Source organism: Peromyscus leucopus, chromosome 10, assembly GCF_004664715.2.
Source record: "Peromyscus leucopus breed LL Stock chromosome 10, UCI_PerLeu_2.1, whole genome shotgun sequence".
Taxonomy (NCBI): domain Eukaryota; kingdom Metazoa; phylum Chordata; class Mammalia; order Rodentia; family Cricetidae; genus Peromyscus; species Peromyscus leucopus.
Window position 1 is genome coordinate 83,820,392 of NC_051071.1, and position 17,766 is coordinate 83,838,157.

A 17,766-nucleotide genomic window follows, 5' to 3' on the forward strand; every position below is an offset into this window, starting at 1 on the left:
CCCCCCATAGAGGTCTAGGCCTTCTCATATCAATAGTCAGTTAATCTCTTACAGATACGGCCACTGGCCAGTTCGATCTGGGCCATTACTCAACTGAGGTTCTCTCTCCCCAGATGACTCTAGGCCATGTCAAACTGGCAATAAAAACCAGCTCACCTGGATAAATCAAAGACACTGGGTCACAGGAGTCACGATACGAGGGGTCTGTCCATGGAGGTAAAAGGGAGAGGAAACTCCTCAGGAAGAAGCATCACTGAGCTCCCAGAGCTCACATTCAGCAGCGGTGTGCTCCAGGCCTCCGCACTCCAACCATCTCCTGGAGTCCGGGGAAGGGAACCGGGGAAAATGTGAATGACTTCTCAGGGTGACTTGTGACTGGCAACAGGAATGATTTCTTGGTGGGTGGGGTGGGTTTTATTCTGAGTAACACTGAAATCTGTTAGATTATTTAACCATTCTTATTTTTATGTCTTTACTGGTGTCTATTAATTATGCATGATAATAGGTCCCATTATGTCACTTAGATGTTTTTAAGTAAAGGCTTAATATAAGCTGCTGCATTCGTTGTTTGTTATTTTGGAACCTAACTCCAATAGCAAATTGAACAGTGGAGCGGAGAAGGGAAAACTTGGCACAAGGAAAAATCAAGGAGAGAGCTGTTACACTCCTTCCAAGGAAGACTAAAGAATTAAGGGAGATGATGGAAAGATCCCAGGGACATTTCAATGTGGTATTTATAGGCTTGGACAGCTATCTGGATGTGAGAAGTAAAGGTAGATGTCAGGTCCGATGCTGGGCATTCTACTTGGTATGGTGAAGCCATTAACTGGGGTGATGATATTAGAGAAGAATGTTCAGGTTGTAGAAAAAGATTAACTCATATTTGGGTATGTACTCTGGAACACCAGCATAGAAAAGACCTCCAGTAGGGGAGCAACCTGAGCTCAGAAGAAATTTGACAATTTGAACTACATTAATGAGTGATTTTCTGATTATAGGTATTCTTTGAATAAACAATATTTCCTAGAGATTATTGATCATATGAATGGTCCTATATTCAGAATTTATCTACAGACAAGACAATTATTTAGAGTAGTATATCATGGGGCTGGAGAGATGGCTCAGTAGTTAAAGGCACTCACTGCTCTTACAGAGGACTCAGACTCCCTTCTCAGCACCCACCTGGTGGCTCACAATCTAACTCTCTGTAGCTTCAGTCCCAGGGGATCTGCCATTCTCTTTTAACATCTGTGGGCATTGGGCATACACGGTACACACACACACATACATGCAGCACAACACTAATACACATAAAAATGTTTAAACTGAAAAGTAGCACATCTTGGTATTAATAATGCATCAAAGTCCTTCCTAATCTTCCTGTCTATAAGACAGAAAAAAAAAGTAAGAAAGTATCCTGGGCTTTTCTAATTATTCTACATCTGGATACACAATGTAGTTTTACAGACTTGAAGAGACTGAACAACCCCCCCCCACAGCTCCATACATAGAAAAGTAAATAAATTGATCATAGCTATATAAGGACATGGCTGCATTTCAAGTTCCCTTTTCCACATGAATTCTATTCTTCCCTGTTACCAGAGGGCAGCATGCTGGCTCCATCTATCTAAGGTTAATTCCATGTTTGAACCCCAAATCCCTCAGTCTTCTCCGTAGCCTCACAAATGAGACACCACCACCACCACCACCCCCCCCCCATCTCTTTGTAGAGAGGTCTTATTCTAGCCTGCTCATTGTCTTCTCTCTGACAGTATTTAACACATTTAATCATCTGCTTTGCGGTATACAGCTTCGGCCCCATAGCCCAGTCCAGTCCAACTATTTATCTCTGCCTTTTTGAAACCAATTCTTTCAAAGACTGTGTTACTGTTTCTATTTTCTCATCCCACACAATCTTGCACATACCATGATCTGATTTTTATGATCATCCTTTTGATCTCAGAAAAACCATCAATGGCCTATGGCATTATTAATAAAGTCAATGGACGCTGCATAGTGGTTATTTTACTTCGCAGCAGCAGCAGTTTCAAGAGGAATGCCTACCTCTTCTGCTTGGAACTTTGTGAGTTGGCTTCTGACACATCACATTTTCTCCTCATTTCCAGTTTTTATGGTGCTCGGTCTCCTACAAAATTCAGAGCTTTCTCCTAGCTCTTAGGTGTTAGTTTCTCCTGAATATTCTCTGCTTAACCCATTCATTTCTAATTCAACACCCTCCCAGGGTGACCTCATAGTTTCCCATCCTTTCAATCATTCTCTGTGTACCTATTCCTCCCACATCCATAGATGTCCAGCCCAGGATGCTTTCTGAGTTATAAGACAGCATGCCCAGCTGTCCGCTGGTCATTCTTAGTAAGACATAGCTGGGGACACAAAACTGACATCGATATGCACTGCTATCCCAACCTGGCCCTGAGCTGATATAACTTGCTCAGAGAATATCCCACATATGTTATCCTTACATAACAGATGCTCAGAGGTCAACTGTTAACTGAGATGGGTGGGAGTGCCGTCATAGAAAAGACCACTACTCAGATTGTGTGTGGTATAGAAACGGGAGAACTGATAAACCAAATGACATTATAAAATACGCTTGATTGATCATCATCTGTAAATGAGCAGGATCAGACAGAACAGCCTCCATTTGCAGCAAAAGAATCGTTTACATAAATGTGAAAGAGAATCATCTCAGGTGCAAATGTCCGGAGGACATGAGCAAGGACTGCAAACATCCCAGGGCCAACAGAAGGATGGGGCTTGTGAGTACAAAGTGATGACATCTGACACTATTAGTAGTGTCAGCACCACATTCAAGAAAGCTGGCAAGCAGTGAGCAGCCAGCTTGCAAAAGCGCTGTGTGCTGTGTGCTCCATTTCCCGCTTGAGGGGAGGTGGTAACAGTTTCTCACTGCTGCAAGTTTCTCAGAGCTCTGGGTTTCCTGGAAGGTTTTTTCCATCATTCCCACACCTGTATAAAGACTCCAGTAAACAATCTGCCAGAGGTCCAGCCCCCAACTCAGGCTGAGACCCCTGCTCTACCACAGAACTCGCTGGCCACCAGGAGTCCAGCTCCAACTTGAGTAGAGACCCCCTGACCCCTACTCAAGCACAGGTCACACCAAGCAGAAGACCAGAGAGGAAACAGAAACCAAGGAATAAAACACCCATCCAACAAAGACAAGCCCAAGAGAGCCTACGGCTGCCCTTTTGATCAAAGCTCATGTCTTCATTGTGCCTGGTCTATAACAAGCACATAAACAAAGCATGCTGAATGGAGAGTGAGAAGTCCCTTAATGCTTCATGCCAGCTGTGCCACATCTGGAGAATGATACATAATTCTACACATTGATAACAAAGACAATACCCCCCCCCAAAAAAAAGACAACATGCTATAAACACAATGGTTGCAATAGCTAATACAAAATCTAATGTGTGCTGGGCATTTTTTAAGTACTTTACGCATATCATGTCATATACTATATCAGATTAGTACAATTACTATTCCCATTTTGCAGATTATGAAAGTGAGGCACCAAAAGGTGTATAACCAACCCAAGTAAGTAGTAAGAAATAGAGCCACATTTCAAAAGCACATCTCCGCACCCCATGCTCATAGGAACCAACCATATCAATGGCCTATGAGAAATGATGAGGAGAATATTACCCTGGGAATGGGATGGGAGGAGATTCCAAAGAAAGCATGTGAGCTGGTCTATACTTAAATCAGCAGGTAGGAATCATAGGCGGCAGGTGCTGGCTAGGTCAAATGATTTTGATTCTTTGACTTGTCTCACTAGGGAACAACCAGGCTTGTAGAGTTCACTGTCAGGAGAGGACAGAGGTCCATCTATAAATAATATCAAAGTCCCACCCTGGGAAAAAGGTGAACCTAACGATCCCCTAAAGTCTCTTTGTTCACTGAGATCTATGGTTCTAAAAATAATGCACGGCCTTCATCTCTAACAGCTCGCAACTTCCTATAGAGAATAAGGCAAACACAGCAAAACTCAGGAAAGGTAAATCACTTAAAAAATCTATCAGAGTAATAAAAGGGAGTGGGTCCTCACACTCCCCCTAAAGATAAATGTCTCTACCTACACTTCCTTATTGAGCAATATTAAAGATGGAAACCACACAGCACATAATGCCATGATATAAAATCCTACGAAATGCCAAGTAACACATTAAGCATAAGTCATCCTCACGCACCTGCTTTTTCCTCTCAATGACGGTGGTAAAGAATTCGAGTTGTCTGTCTGTGAAATCACTTCTCCTCCTCTACCAGAAGGACAGGTTCTAGTTAAATCTGAGATTAAAGAGGCGGATCAAAGTGACCCCTGGCCCTCAAAGCCAGGAATTAGCCACGCCATGGTTGCAGGCACTGCAGACGTGATCTATCGGATGCGGGTGAAGCGAATCCTTTTGCAAAGCATGACAGTTTTCTCAAACCTGACTGTGGTGAATCCAAACCAGATTTTTATGCTATACGACCAGCTTCCAAAATTCAAAGTCATTTTGCTATCACATTGAGCTTACGTTTTACAAGCTTTCTCTTTACAGTCAAAGATACAGAGGCCTGCAGCACAGACGACATGATGGGCCTGAGCTCCCCTGGTGCCCATCTTATATAATAAAATATCAGATAACAGCGATAGGGAAATACATGAAGTCAGTGTTTCTCTGTACCAAAATGCTGTCAGACCGCAATGGATTTCCCCACATCCTTAAAATGAACCTTACATTCCATACCCTAAAGGCTGTTCACAATGTGCCATCCTCAGACCATCCTCAGTGATCACAGCCTTCCAATGAAATGTCACCAATCCTGAAGCAGTCAGTCCTCTGACACTGTGTTGCAACCCTCACACACCCACTTCTTACCTTTTTGTAGTCAGATGAGGGCTTCTCACCAGCCAGTGTGCTAAAAATGGTGCCCTGCAAAATAGAAAGGACACAGACCATCAGAGCCCTTCACAGCGGAGGACATCACCTTCCCTTCCGCTCCTGGTCTAAGTGCGCTTTGCATCCTGTTGCCTCGGATGTCCCTGCATTAACATGTATCTGTCTCTCGGCATTCCCAAGGCCGCCATGCCCAGGTTAGACGATCTGTCCCGTCGCCTCAGATGTCTCTGCATTAAAATGCATCTGTCTCTCAGCATTCCCAATGCCACTATGCCCAGTTTGGACCACTCATTTCAGACAAATGAGGAAATGACTCTCACCTTCATTTCACAGAAAAGAGTCAAATGATAATGTCTTTCAAATGGCTCCCACTGTGAGCCTGAGCTCTGGAGCAGGGCCTTTTCCTAAGAGAGTCTACCAGCAGTGGTTCCAGGGCTTGGGGTCTCCCTCCCACTTCCTTTAACACACTCCCTCTCCCAGTGTTTGACTTCTTGCCTATACCTGTTTGCATGTGTATTTTCTTGGCACCATGTGCCACTTACAAGGCTTTCAAGCATCCACTGTTACATAGGGATTTATACACAAGGTTGTTCCTCTTGAACTACCCACAAATACACATGTGGCCATTGCTAACCACGCCAATGGCTCAAGATTATAATCTTCTCTACTTTTTAAGTATAAAATGAATGCACATTTTTAATGATTAAATCTCCTTTGTGTCCTATTCTTCTGAGGTAGCCAATAGTGGAAAGAAAGTACCCAATGAATATGCATAGGAGAGATGCAAGATTGGTAACAGAAGAGCAGCTGTGCGTCTTATCCCACAGCACCTTCTGGAGGTCTCTGTGGGAAAGCAGACTCCCACATAATAATGCTATAAAGTGAAGCTCAGGGAGAGGGAGACAGGCGAATGACTCCTACATAATGGAAAAACGCATCTTTATTTAGCACTTGCACATTGACTACTGTCCACTTATGTAGCTAAGCCAGGATTTTTGACATTAGGTCTTTGAACATCCAGGAGCAGATAATTCTCTGTTGCAGAGAGGAGAGGGGCGTGTTACCCATCACAGGACACCCTGCTGCACTTTTGAATTCTATCTACCTGGGGCTAAGATCATCCCTCTGGCAGCTTCAACTCTAACTGTAACCTGTCTTGAGACATTACTAAATATTTTGTGGAGACAAAATTATCCCCAGGAATATCTGAAACTTCAGACATTAGTGCTGTAGCCCCAGGAGAAGTGACCCACAAAATTAAACAATACCCTTCCATTTCTTTAGAACAGTCCCAAGTGATTTGAGAAATGCATTCAGAGAAGAAAAAAGAGTCTAAAATGGGCAAAAGTAGCTTCACACACACACAAAATTATATGACCAGCTATAAATGTTGTATTTGTAGAAACCCTTGAGCCAAAGGACAATGCATAGTAAAGTCTTAATACCTAGAATGAGTATAAAAGAGGAATGGCATGGATCAATGATAGTCCATAGTCTTAATTTAGCTATTTTCTAAGGAGATTTTACTTATACGCTTGGTCAATTTCATTTCATTCCCTTCAAAAGACTTTAACTGGCATCCAGTTTCCTGATTGCAACCATTGTGAATGGCTTTGGGTGGGCTTTCTGAGCCTTCCCATAACATGCTCTGCTTAATTACTGAAAACGAAAGGCTCAACGGACGGTGGCCTCCTCACTCTGTGACCTTCTTGATTATTGCATCAATATTTTTCTACGAAAGGAGAAACTCCTAATGAGTCACCTCCACCAAAGTTTGCATGATGCTCTGTTGGTCGCATTATGCAAGTGCAATGTCTTTTCAAAAACCCCCAGCCTCAGACCTTATTAGTGAGATGACCTGTGTGGGGTGGACAGCATCATACATCAACAATTAAAGCAGTTTCACCCAAATACACTTAGGAAGTAAAGCCCTACTCTTGTGTATTTATATGCCGATGCCTGAAATTTCTCTCCTGGGATTTCTGTTTTTAGCATTAGGCTTTGACTCATAACAGTCAACTCATGAGGGACGATTACGTGCAGGCGACATTACAGGAAAGGACACTGGAAATTTCATGCTTGCACTTCATTAGTCTCTTATATCTTAAAGGAAATAAATTTATCAGATCCACCCCCAAATGCAGATTTTTTTGGGAGTACTCTTTTCTTAAAAAAAAACAAAAGAAGAAGAATTCAAAAGCAGATTTGATTGGCGAAGTAAAGGGACTGAGGTCATGAGGGCATTGGACACTCATGGTGAAGGAAAAAGATCTGAAGACACAGGTCACAGGTTAGATTCCATACAAAGCAAGCTGTGAAATGGAAATTACATGCAAGGGGTATTCTTGGTGTGTGCAGAAGGGGGCGGTCACAGGATGGAGTTGATGGCAGTGAGCAGCAGAGCAGGTTCAGCAAAGCTCTCAGCCAACCACAAAGAAGCTCTCAAAACAGCGGATATGCATGCAAACATGGGGACATGAAGTGCTGCCCTAGAAAGAGAACATGTTTTGCTAGACCACCTGACTCTTTCCATCCCCAAGCTGAGAGCACTTATCTGTGTGGAACGTGGCTGAGCCTACTATAGCATGCTCTGTTTTCATATGCTTTTACCTGGGATGGACCTTGCTTGTAACTATTTACTATAGTTAAACATGGCTTCTTATAGGTGAACGATTGCTGGTCTTTCATGATGTCTTGGATAGAAAATCAAGTAGACCACCTGCTCAGCAGCCTAAGCCTTAGCCCTTGTCCCTTCTTAACAGATGATTTAGCAGCTTATGATGGATCCTTGATCTCATGGCCTTCAATTCACCACTCTGAAATGAGACTGCCTATATCCTTTTTCCTTTGGGGTCATGATATTAGAGTCCAAAGAACCAAGAACCAGGTTCTTGTCTGAAAAGAGAAAAATATGGATGACCCAACAGAAAGGGAGATGAACAGAAAGAGAGAGAAGGAGGGAAGGAGAGGGGGAGAAAAAGAGGGGGAGAGGGGGAAGAGAGACGGAAGAGACAAAGGGGGAGAGAGAGAGAAAGGGAGGGAGGGAGGGAAGGAGGGAGGGAGGGAGCGCTCATCACCTTTTTGTTCTATTCAGGCCCTTAATGGATTGCATAACTCTGGTCACATGGTTGAAGACAGATGATCTCAGTCTTCTGATTTGCATACTAGTCCTTGCAGATAATACCCCCAAAATCATGCTCTGTCACTTATGAGGCCATCCATTTGCCCAGTCAAGTTAACAATGTTAACCATCACAACAGGTAGACCACAAAGGGAACAATTAGAGAACGGCTTTTTGTTTGACTCTGAAGCACATTAACATGGGAATTAAAGACTAGAGTGCACAGCCTTGTCTCCAAGTTAACATTGATAATCATCTGTAGAAAGAACTACATAGGCAGAAGTCACAGAGACCCAGAAGAAAGGGTGATTTGGTATTTTAAAAAATGAACCTAGCTAGTTCTGGGTTAGAGAGACCACTGATGGAGTATGAGTAAATGATGGGCATCCAGTCCAGCACGAGCAAAGAGAGCCATGGAAGGTGAGCTGCTCACCCATTCTCACGCTGGGAATATTCTGCAGTGGCCAAACACCTACAAGAGACACATGGCTCATATTTCCCTTTAAGTGAAGGTTGAAGTCCGAGTTGTTTATCTCCATTAAATTAGGCTTGGGAAAGGAAACTGGAAAACTGTCTTCTGTTGCCACTGAACTATTTCTGCCATCCAATATCCATAAATACTTTTCAAAACAGCAAACATTTAATACTTATTTAATTAAATTGGAACAGCTCAGGTGCTGGATTATAAAACATAAAGTATTCAGAGCCCAGGTCTCTGCAATGGCAGCATTATGGAATTCCATTCCCGGCATGTAGACATGTGTCTGTGAGCAGGCGTATTTTTTACTCTTAGCTAGATGCCACCAGGCAGAGGCCGGCAGCTTTTGATAAATGGTCAAATACAATCAAAAGCTATGATCCTTTTAAGGGAATGATACCTGAATAAAGTACATCCATTCGAGGTCTCCCATCTGCACTTTGCAGGCATGGTGGATGATTTCTCACTGGGTGGTGGCTGTCAGGAATGAGCCTACTCTTATCACTAACCATTTGAAATCTCTTACATTTAAACGGATGGGTCTCCAGAGCACACACCACTTGGATGCTCTCTTAGTAAGCTGATCCTTGAGCCTCTTCACAAAATACACATTTCCATTCTATTTTCATGCTTTAGACTAATATTAATACATATACGCTTAAAAAATGGCATACCCTTCAGGCCAAGTTCAGCATTCACATTTATTTTTAACTGCGTAATTATAAATATCAACTAAAGGGAAAAAATTATGCTTCCAAATAAATGACAAAATTATAGTGTTTTCTTGTAGTCCATGAATACCGAAATTTTCAATTAGCCAAGTGAAAAGCCATTGAATATGCCAGCAGGATTTATATACGAGACTAATGACCATCATCTGCATCCTATTTAGCTAATGAAGGCTTGGAACACTTGTGGATAATTAAGGGAAAGCTGATGGGAGGAAATTCGAACCATGGAAAGATCAAATCTATTTATGTCTGCATTTAAAACTAAACATACTTAATAGGTCATTCAATCAAAGCATAATGTCTATTCATCTGGGATAAGATAGATGTGCATAAGTTATGTAGCCAGCGAAGTCCCCAAACCCAAAAGTCATTCTTTTTTCATTCATTCAATAAATATTTAACACCCCCATGTGCCTCTGACCTTGTGGGTTAACATGAAAGCTCCATAATTCCTTTAATGTTTCTCTTACCACTTTTCTTCCCCCACAATAATTAAATGTATGGCTCTGGTTTTCTGTTTATATGGAATATATGTTATATGTTATATGTTATATGTTATAACTACCACCTGAGAATCACGGCAGACACAGGATGACTGCAATCCAGGGGCCATATACCTGTGTATCATGACAGACACAGTATGGCTGTAGTTCAGAGGCCCAGTAGAGACTACCATCCACCTGTGTATCATGGCAGACACAGGATGGCTGCAGTCTGGGAACTGATAGAGGAAGTACAGATTGCAATGGCCACATGGATTTTTCTCAGTCCTGGAAGAATCCCTCAGAGGCAGGCACACAGATTATGAATAGATGGTGTCTGTGAGGAGATATAGGAATAAAGACAAAACCCTCATACCCGGGAGTAGCTAAAACAAGACTCGTGACCCACTGAGCTCCACTCATGTCGCTGAGTAGAGTTCTGATCAGCTCATCCAAGTGTTACTGGCCCAGTTGAGTAGAGAGTGTGTTAAAGCTAATTCCCAGGATGCCATCATCACCCCTACAAGTCTCTACTTAGCAGAGGTGATGGATGCCACAAGAACCTGTAATCTTATGATCTATTCCTATGCTGAAAAATATAACACATATTATTTGCAGACCACACCTCATCAATAGTGATACAGTTTACATATTAAATAACACTAAGAATAATTTGACATTGTTATAAACAGAAGAAAACAGTGAAAAATTTCAGGTTACAAAGCCCTTTTCCCCAAAACAAGTCTAAAGAAACAAAACAAACCTTTTTCTAATGTGACGAGTGGATTCAGTGAGTGGTCGTGTCTATTCCTGTTACACAAATGGAATTAAAAAGCAAGGCCAACCTTCAAAATCACAGTCTCAATGGATGATGACTCATTTAAACTACAAAAGTAGCTTTTGCTATGGTAATACCCAGAAAGCCAAGTTTATCTACTTCGAAAAGAGAAAAACAAACAATAACAACAACAGCAACAAAATCCTATGGTGGAGTTAAAACTAGAAGAAAAATATCTATATAACCTTTTCATGACTCCTGTGTCTTTTTGCCTATATCCCATCCTTCCTTACTTCCAAATATTACCCCCTCTTGGTCTCCTTTCTAAATTTTAAACTATACCCCCACTTACACTCACTTACATATATACACGATAAGCTATGATCTGAATAAGTAGGAGAACATGTAGTTTTCTCTTTCTGAGTTTTGGTCACCCCACTCAATATTACACTTTCCAGGTCCACTCATTTTCCTGCAAATGTCAGTATTTCAGTTTTCTCCACATCTGGACGACAGCAGTCCCTATGTGTATGTACTACATTTCCATTATCCACTCATCTGTTGATGGACATATGGGCTGGTTCTATTTCCTCCTATCACAGATAGAGCAGCAATAAACAAGGATGTGTAGACACCTCTGTGATAGAGTATAAGATGCTTTGTGCATATGCCCAGGAGTGGAATAGTTGGGTCATTTGTTAGTTATATTTTTAATATTTTGAGGAACCTCCAAGTGATTACCATAATGGTGATATTAATTTGTGTTCTCACCAACAGCAAATAAGGATTCCTTGTTACCCACAACCTTTCCAACTTTCTTGGTCAGATTTCTTGATGATAGCCATTCTGGTTGGAGTAAGAGGATCTCAAAGTAGTTTTGTTTTGCATAACCTTGAAACCAGGGATGTTGGACACTTACTAAAATAATTACTGCCGCTGGGCAGTGGTGGCACATGACTTTAATCCCAGCACTCAGGAGGCAGAGCCAGGCGGATCTCTGTGAGTTCGAGGCCAGCCTGGTCTATAGAGTGAGATCCAGGACAGGCACCAAAACTACACAGAGAAACCCTGTCTCAAAAAAATAAATAAATAAAATAAAAAATTTTGAAAAAAATAGTTATTGTTCATTTATGTTTCTTTCTTTGAAAATCATCTCTTATCTCATTAGCAGTTTTGTTTCCTTGATGTTTAATTTTTGCATTTCTTTGTAATTCTAGATACTGGCCCCTAAACCTATAGCCAGCATTAAATGGAGAAAACTGAGAACATTTCCTCTAAAATCAGAATTGAGACAAAAATCCTACCCATCGCTCTTAAATATAGTGCTCAGAGCCTTAGCTAAGCAATTAGGCAAGAGAAGGGTACAAAAAGGATAAAAATAGGAAAGGATAAAGTCAAACTATTCTTAGTTGCAGACAATGTGATTCTATATTTTAAAAACACTATAGAATTTACTAGAAAACTTTTAGATACACAACTTACAGTATAATTGTAGGATAAAAAATCAACTTTACAAAACAGTAGCCTTCCTATGTACCAACAATGAACTCTCACAGAAAGAAACTGGGGGAAATACCTCATTCACAATAACTCCAAAAAAAATGCCTAGGAATAAGCCTAACCCAGAAGAGGAAAAGCTTGTATGTTTAAGGCATTGAAAAAGAAAATCAAAGACACTAGATGATGGAAAGACATCCATGCTACTGATTGAAGGAATTAATCGCATGAAAATGGCTACGTTCCAAATTTAACCTACAGATTCAATGCAATTCTCATCAAAATTCCATTTCATAGCTCTCATGTCTTGAAAGAGCAATGTAAGATTGCGTATGGAAACACAAAGGGTAGGTAACAAACACCACAACCTCAAGAAGAACACAGCTGGAGTTACCACCCCACCTGGTACTATACAACAGAAGACAGTGACAAAGACAGCCCGACACCGGATAAAAACAGACGGACCAAGGAAACAGACAAGAGCTCCCAAAGGTACGCCGACAAAGCTGTGGCCACCTCATTTTTTACAAAGATGGCAAAAAAAAACATACAGGGAAAGAAAGAGAACTGATTTAATGATACTAGCAAAACAGACAATCTAGCCTGAGAAGAATGAAATTAAATCCAGATCACCCATCTTGTACAAAAGTCAATGGAAAGTCGATCAAAGGCCTTCATTTAAAACCCCAAAAGATGAAAATGCTAGAGGAAAACATAATTGTCAAGATACTGGGTAAGAAAGAACTTCATGAACAGAATTCCAGGGGCACAGGAACTGGTCCCCAAAATCAACAGACGGGGTGACATGAAATTTAAGTTTCTGAGCAACAAAAGAAACCATTAGCAGAGCAAACACAACCCACAGAATGGGAAGGAGAAAGAAAAGAGAATGTCTTTTCCAGCCGTCCTTCAGAGGAGGCTAATACTAAAACTTCCTTAACCAATGACTGTGCAACCCACAACCTAGAACAGTGACAGCACATGGATCCCTAGGGTAGATTCTGTGATGAGAACTGTACTCCGGGATCACTGGGGCACAATATGAGATGAATTTAAAACACACAAAAAGCGGGGTGGGGTGGTGGCTCAGTGGGAAAGTGGGAAAGCGGGAAAGCCTGAGGGCCAGAGTTCAGATCCCCTGTTCAGCGTCACCAGCCATTGTCCTTCCCAGCTCAGGGGACAGTCACCTGGCATGGGAAGTGCTGAAGGGAGAAGGGGTTGAAGGAATGGGGACAGAAGGACAAGCAGAGGATAACTGTAAAGAATATGCGGGTTAAATTATAAAATAAAATTTAAAAAAAGAATATGCGGGAATCTACTCTCAAATAGTACACATATTTCCTTCTACCCTTTTTGGTTAACCACATCAATGATTTTAAAGGATCATTGCCCAACATTCGGGGATTTAAACCCTTTATACCCCGCTGCACTTAGACAAATTCCTTCAGCGGAACTTACAGGTAGGTGACTTATCATCTGTACCGGACTGTAAGCTGGTGGACCCCAGGAGCAAATTCTTAACTGTCTTCTCTATTCTACAGTTTAACAGAGTGGTGGGTACATGGTTGAAAGCAGGGGGAGACTTCATACATGTTTGTTAAGTGTGCAGTGAGTAAGGGAAGAAACAGAAGTCAAAGTGGGAGAAAGGAGCATCAAGACAGGCAGGCAGGGGAAGAAGGAAAGGTAAGGGGAACTGAAGGAAAATACAGTGGGGCAGAGTCTTATGAGTCAATCCCACCCCCTCCCCAAAAGAGATGCTGACATTCTAGCCCATGCAACTGTATTTGAACACAGTCTATGCAAGTAGCACAGTTAGGATGAGGCTACTCGCTGGAGAGATGGCTCAGTGGTTTAGAGAACTTGCTGCTCTTTCTGAGGCTCTGGGTTCAATTCCACACCTCACTACGGCAGCTCACCACTGTCCATAACTTCAGGAGTCTGACACCCTCATACAGACATAGAAACAGGCAAAATACCAATGCACATGCAATAAAAAATAAATAAATCATTAAGAGGAAGCCACGGAAGCAGGTTCTAATCCAATATAATTGGTGGCCTCACAAAGATGGGAAGGCAGGCAAAGAGAGCTAAAAGGAGTGAAAACAGCTGTGTGGTGAGAAGACAAGCAGGCTGCAGCCACAAGGGAACACTGTGGGCCACAGTCAGAGCCAGGCACAGGCAGCAAGGACTTCACCCCAGCTCTCAACACTTTGATTTTAGACTTCAAAACTCTAGACCTGTTGAATTTCTGTTGTCTAAGTCCCTCCCAGCTTGTGGCACATTTCCCAGGAGAGCCGTCAACCTAATACAGGGACTATGAGCCAGGGACGTTTTGGTTTAGTGGTTGGCAATTTTCTAGTGTGCAGGACAAGATGGTAAATTTCCAGGCTTTGAAGCCCATGAGGTTTCTGTCACCTCTGCTTAGCTACACCACTACAGCCTGAAAGGGCTTGTATACTGTATGCAAATGAGAAAGCGTGGCTATATTCTAATATGGTTTTCTTTTTTTTATTAAGAAAAAAATTGTTATTCATTTAATATACCAAAGATTCCCCTCTTCCCTCCTCCTACCCACCCCCAACCTCCCCCTCTTAACCCACCCCCCATTCCCTTCTATAAGAAAGTAAGGCCTCCCATGGGAAGGTACATTTAGTAGAGGCAGGTCCAAGGTGCTGTGGATATCACTCTATGTAAATAAAACACTGATGGCCAGTGACCAGGCAGGAAGTATAGGCGGGACAAAGAGAGAGGAGAATTGGGGAAACAGGAAGAAGGAGGAGAGAGACTGCAGCCACCGCCAGGACAAGCAGCATGTAGAGACTCTGGTAAGCCACCAGCCACGTGGCAAGGTATAGATTTATAGAAATGGGTTAATTTAAGATAAAAGAGCAGTTAACAAGAAGCCTGCCACGGCCATACAGTTTATAAGTGATATAAGCGTCTGAGTGATTATTTTATAAGTGGATTGTGGGACTGCGGGGCTTGGGGAACCTGGAGAGAAGCCCTCCAGCAACAAATGGCGCCCAACGGCTCGAGTTTCCACCTTAAACCTGAGAATATTTAATAACCAATTCTAAACAGAGCCAAAACCAGGTTCCTGCTTCTTGTCTCATACGGGCAGCTAGATGTGACAAAACGCAAGTTTGGACACTGGCGGGTTCCTGGCGGGTGCGTTTGACCGGCAGTATGGCTGAAATGAGGCATCTGCCAGCGGCAAATTAAGCTGTGTGGTAGATTTAGTCTTTACTAGTATTTAAAAAAAAAAAAAAAAAAAGAGGTTTCTGGGCTACACGCTGCTTTGATAAAAGCTTAGACCCACTATTTCTGAGACTTGATGACTCCCAGAGCTGGCGGAAAACGTACCACTGCCATGTTGGGAAGCTGAAGTGGGCGGAGCCAGCAGCCACAGCGCCGTTTCAGGCTTACAATGGTACAGTTTAAAGCAATAGGCTCAAGGCTCAAGGTAATATAAAACATAAGCCACATAAAGATGGCTACCACACAGAGAATCTGGATTATGTTCTCTTTGATATTCATAACTAAAGAAAAACATTTGATTACAAAACCTGTTGAGTTATGCCAAAATGTATATTTTAAAGGTACCTTGACTTCAAAATTTGGATATAAGGATATGTTACTTTGGAAAAGAGGTTCTGCTTTTGTTTCCACAGAAAGCCAGAGGCTGTGGACTTGTTCCAGATTAAGATACATCAGGTTTCACCAGCCAAGACCCCCTGAAAGGACTCCGATGACACCATGGCCCAGATGATCCAACATCCAGATCGGTTTCAAGGCAACTGGTTCACACAATACAGCCTCACGGACTACCCCATAGGTCTAAAATTTTCTTTGCGTCCCCATAAGATACAGTGCCCCCCTCCAGCAGGAAGTAGTAAGAGATGCTACGCCCAAATTCCCAAATATACCAAGCTGGCTTTAGAGGTGGAATTGGCTCACTCCCCCTCTAAACCCAGACATATTGCTTTAAAAAAAAAAATGGTTAAGGGATTCTTGTGTCCCAAATCAGAAGAGCCCTCTGGTGTGGGACAGAGAAAAATCAATATTTTTATTTAAAACAGGTTGATTATAAATGTGATCTCTTTCTAAAAAAGAAAAGGGGATATGATATATAGGAGGATATGGAGATGATAAGATAAAAGGGTAGATTAATGAACCTACTTTTAAAGAATAACTTGTTTAAAATGTTTTACATTGGTATAAATTTTAGTTCATTGATACAAACTTGAAGTTAATTTTGTTATACTCTCTCTATATTATATATATTTCTATTCTTGTTTGAGGTATTATGTTTATATAACTCATTTAAAATTGTAATGGATAACTAAAAAATAGATTAATAATTAGTCATCTATGATAATCATATCTGTAGCCATGTTAGTTAAGTCTTCTAGGTATGCATAGATATATTTCAGATAGATAGGTAATCTTCAAACACTTCATAGACCTGGAGAATATGGCATTTAAATAACTTAGAATTCTGTTGACGTGAGACACAATTGCTCCTGGCTGCACCAATTTGATCCCGAGAGAATGTTGGGCTTCTAGACATTTCCATTTGGAAGTTTGTCTTTTGGCACAAAATGGCCTACTGGGCAAAGAACTGCCCTTGTCTTGATGGCTGACAGTACAAATGCAATGCTCTCCTTTCTGGACAAGCGGGACACAAGGAAAGCGACCACTGTACTCTGCCAAGACAGGGTAAGATGGTCTTTCAGAATTCCTGCTTCTGAAAATGGTCTGTCAGATACTTAGGCCTGTAGCCAATTTGAATGCACCAACAATGCTGAGAAACATTAGGTGACTGTCCAGGCTGCCAGCTGTCTTGGTCTACTTTTGCAAGATTCCCGAAAGTTGCTTGCATCCATCTACCATTTCTCAGGTACCATTATATTCCTTCTCAGGTCTTTGATGTGGTTAAAGACTAGATAGTTGTAATTTCCTCAGTTATGATAAAAGATAAGTTAGCTATAAAACCTTAAACTCACAAATATAAGATAGATAGGACATCTTCTTTAATATTGTAACTATAATTCTTGCTCGGTAATTGTTTTGTTATATGTAATTTTACCATGTTAAAGTTAAAACCTTCCTTTTTAAAAAAAGAAGAAAGGGGAAGTGCTGTGGATATCACTTTATGTAAATAAAACACTGATGGCCAGTGACCAGGCAGGAAGTATAGGCGGGACAAAGAGAGAGGAGAATTGGGGAAACAGGAAGAAGGAGGAGAGAGACTGCAGCCACCGCCAGAACAAGCAGCATGTAGAGACTCTGGTAAGCCACCAGCCACGTGGCAAGGTATAGATTTATAGAAATGGGTTAATTTAAGATAAAAGAGCAGTTAACAAGAAGCCTGCCACGGCCATACAGTTTATAAGTGATATAAGCGTCTGAGTGATTATTTTATAAGTGGATTGTGGGACTGCGGGGCTTGGGGAACCTGGAGAGAAGCCCTCCAGCAACACCAAGGCCCTCCCGCTGCCCCAAGGCTGTGCAAAGTGTCCCATCATAGAAGTGGGCTCCAAAAGGCCTGCTCATGCGCCAGGGATGGATTCTGATCCTACTGCCAAGGGGCCCCCCAAGCAGATCATGCTACACAACTGTCTCACTATACAGGGGGCCTAGTCCAGTCCCATGCAGGTTCCACAGCCGTTGATCTAAATTTCATGAGTTCCCACTAGTTTGGTTCAGTTGTCTCTGTAAGTCTCCCCATCATGATCTTAATGCCCCTTGCTCATA

The 17,766-nt window shown here is 41.9% G+C and overlaps 1 protein-coding gene across 3 annotated transcripts in view; it reads right to left on the minus strand.

Moving 5' to 3' along the window:
* Window positions 1-17,766, minus strand: part of Rasgef1b (RasGEF domain family member 1B) — a 525,537-nt gene that overhangs the window by 349,981 nt on the left and 157,790 nt on the right. For all 3 annotated transcript variants that reach the window (XM_037209192.1, XM_028873160.2, XM_028873161.2), the window contains exon 3: window positions 4,902-4,955. In XM_037209192.1, coding sequence (XP_037065087.1) covers window positions 4,902-4,955 — 54 coding nt within the window. The remainder of the gene's footprint in view (window positions 1-4,901; window positions 4,956-17,766) is intronic.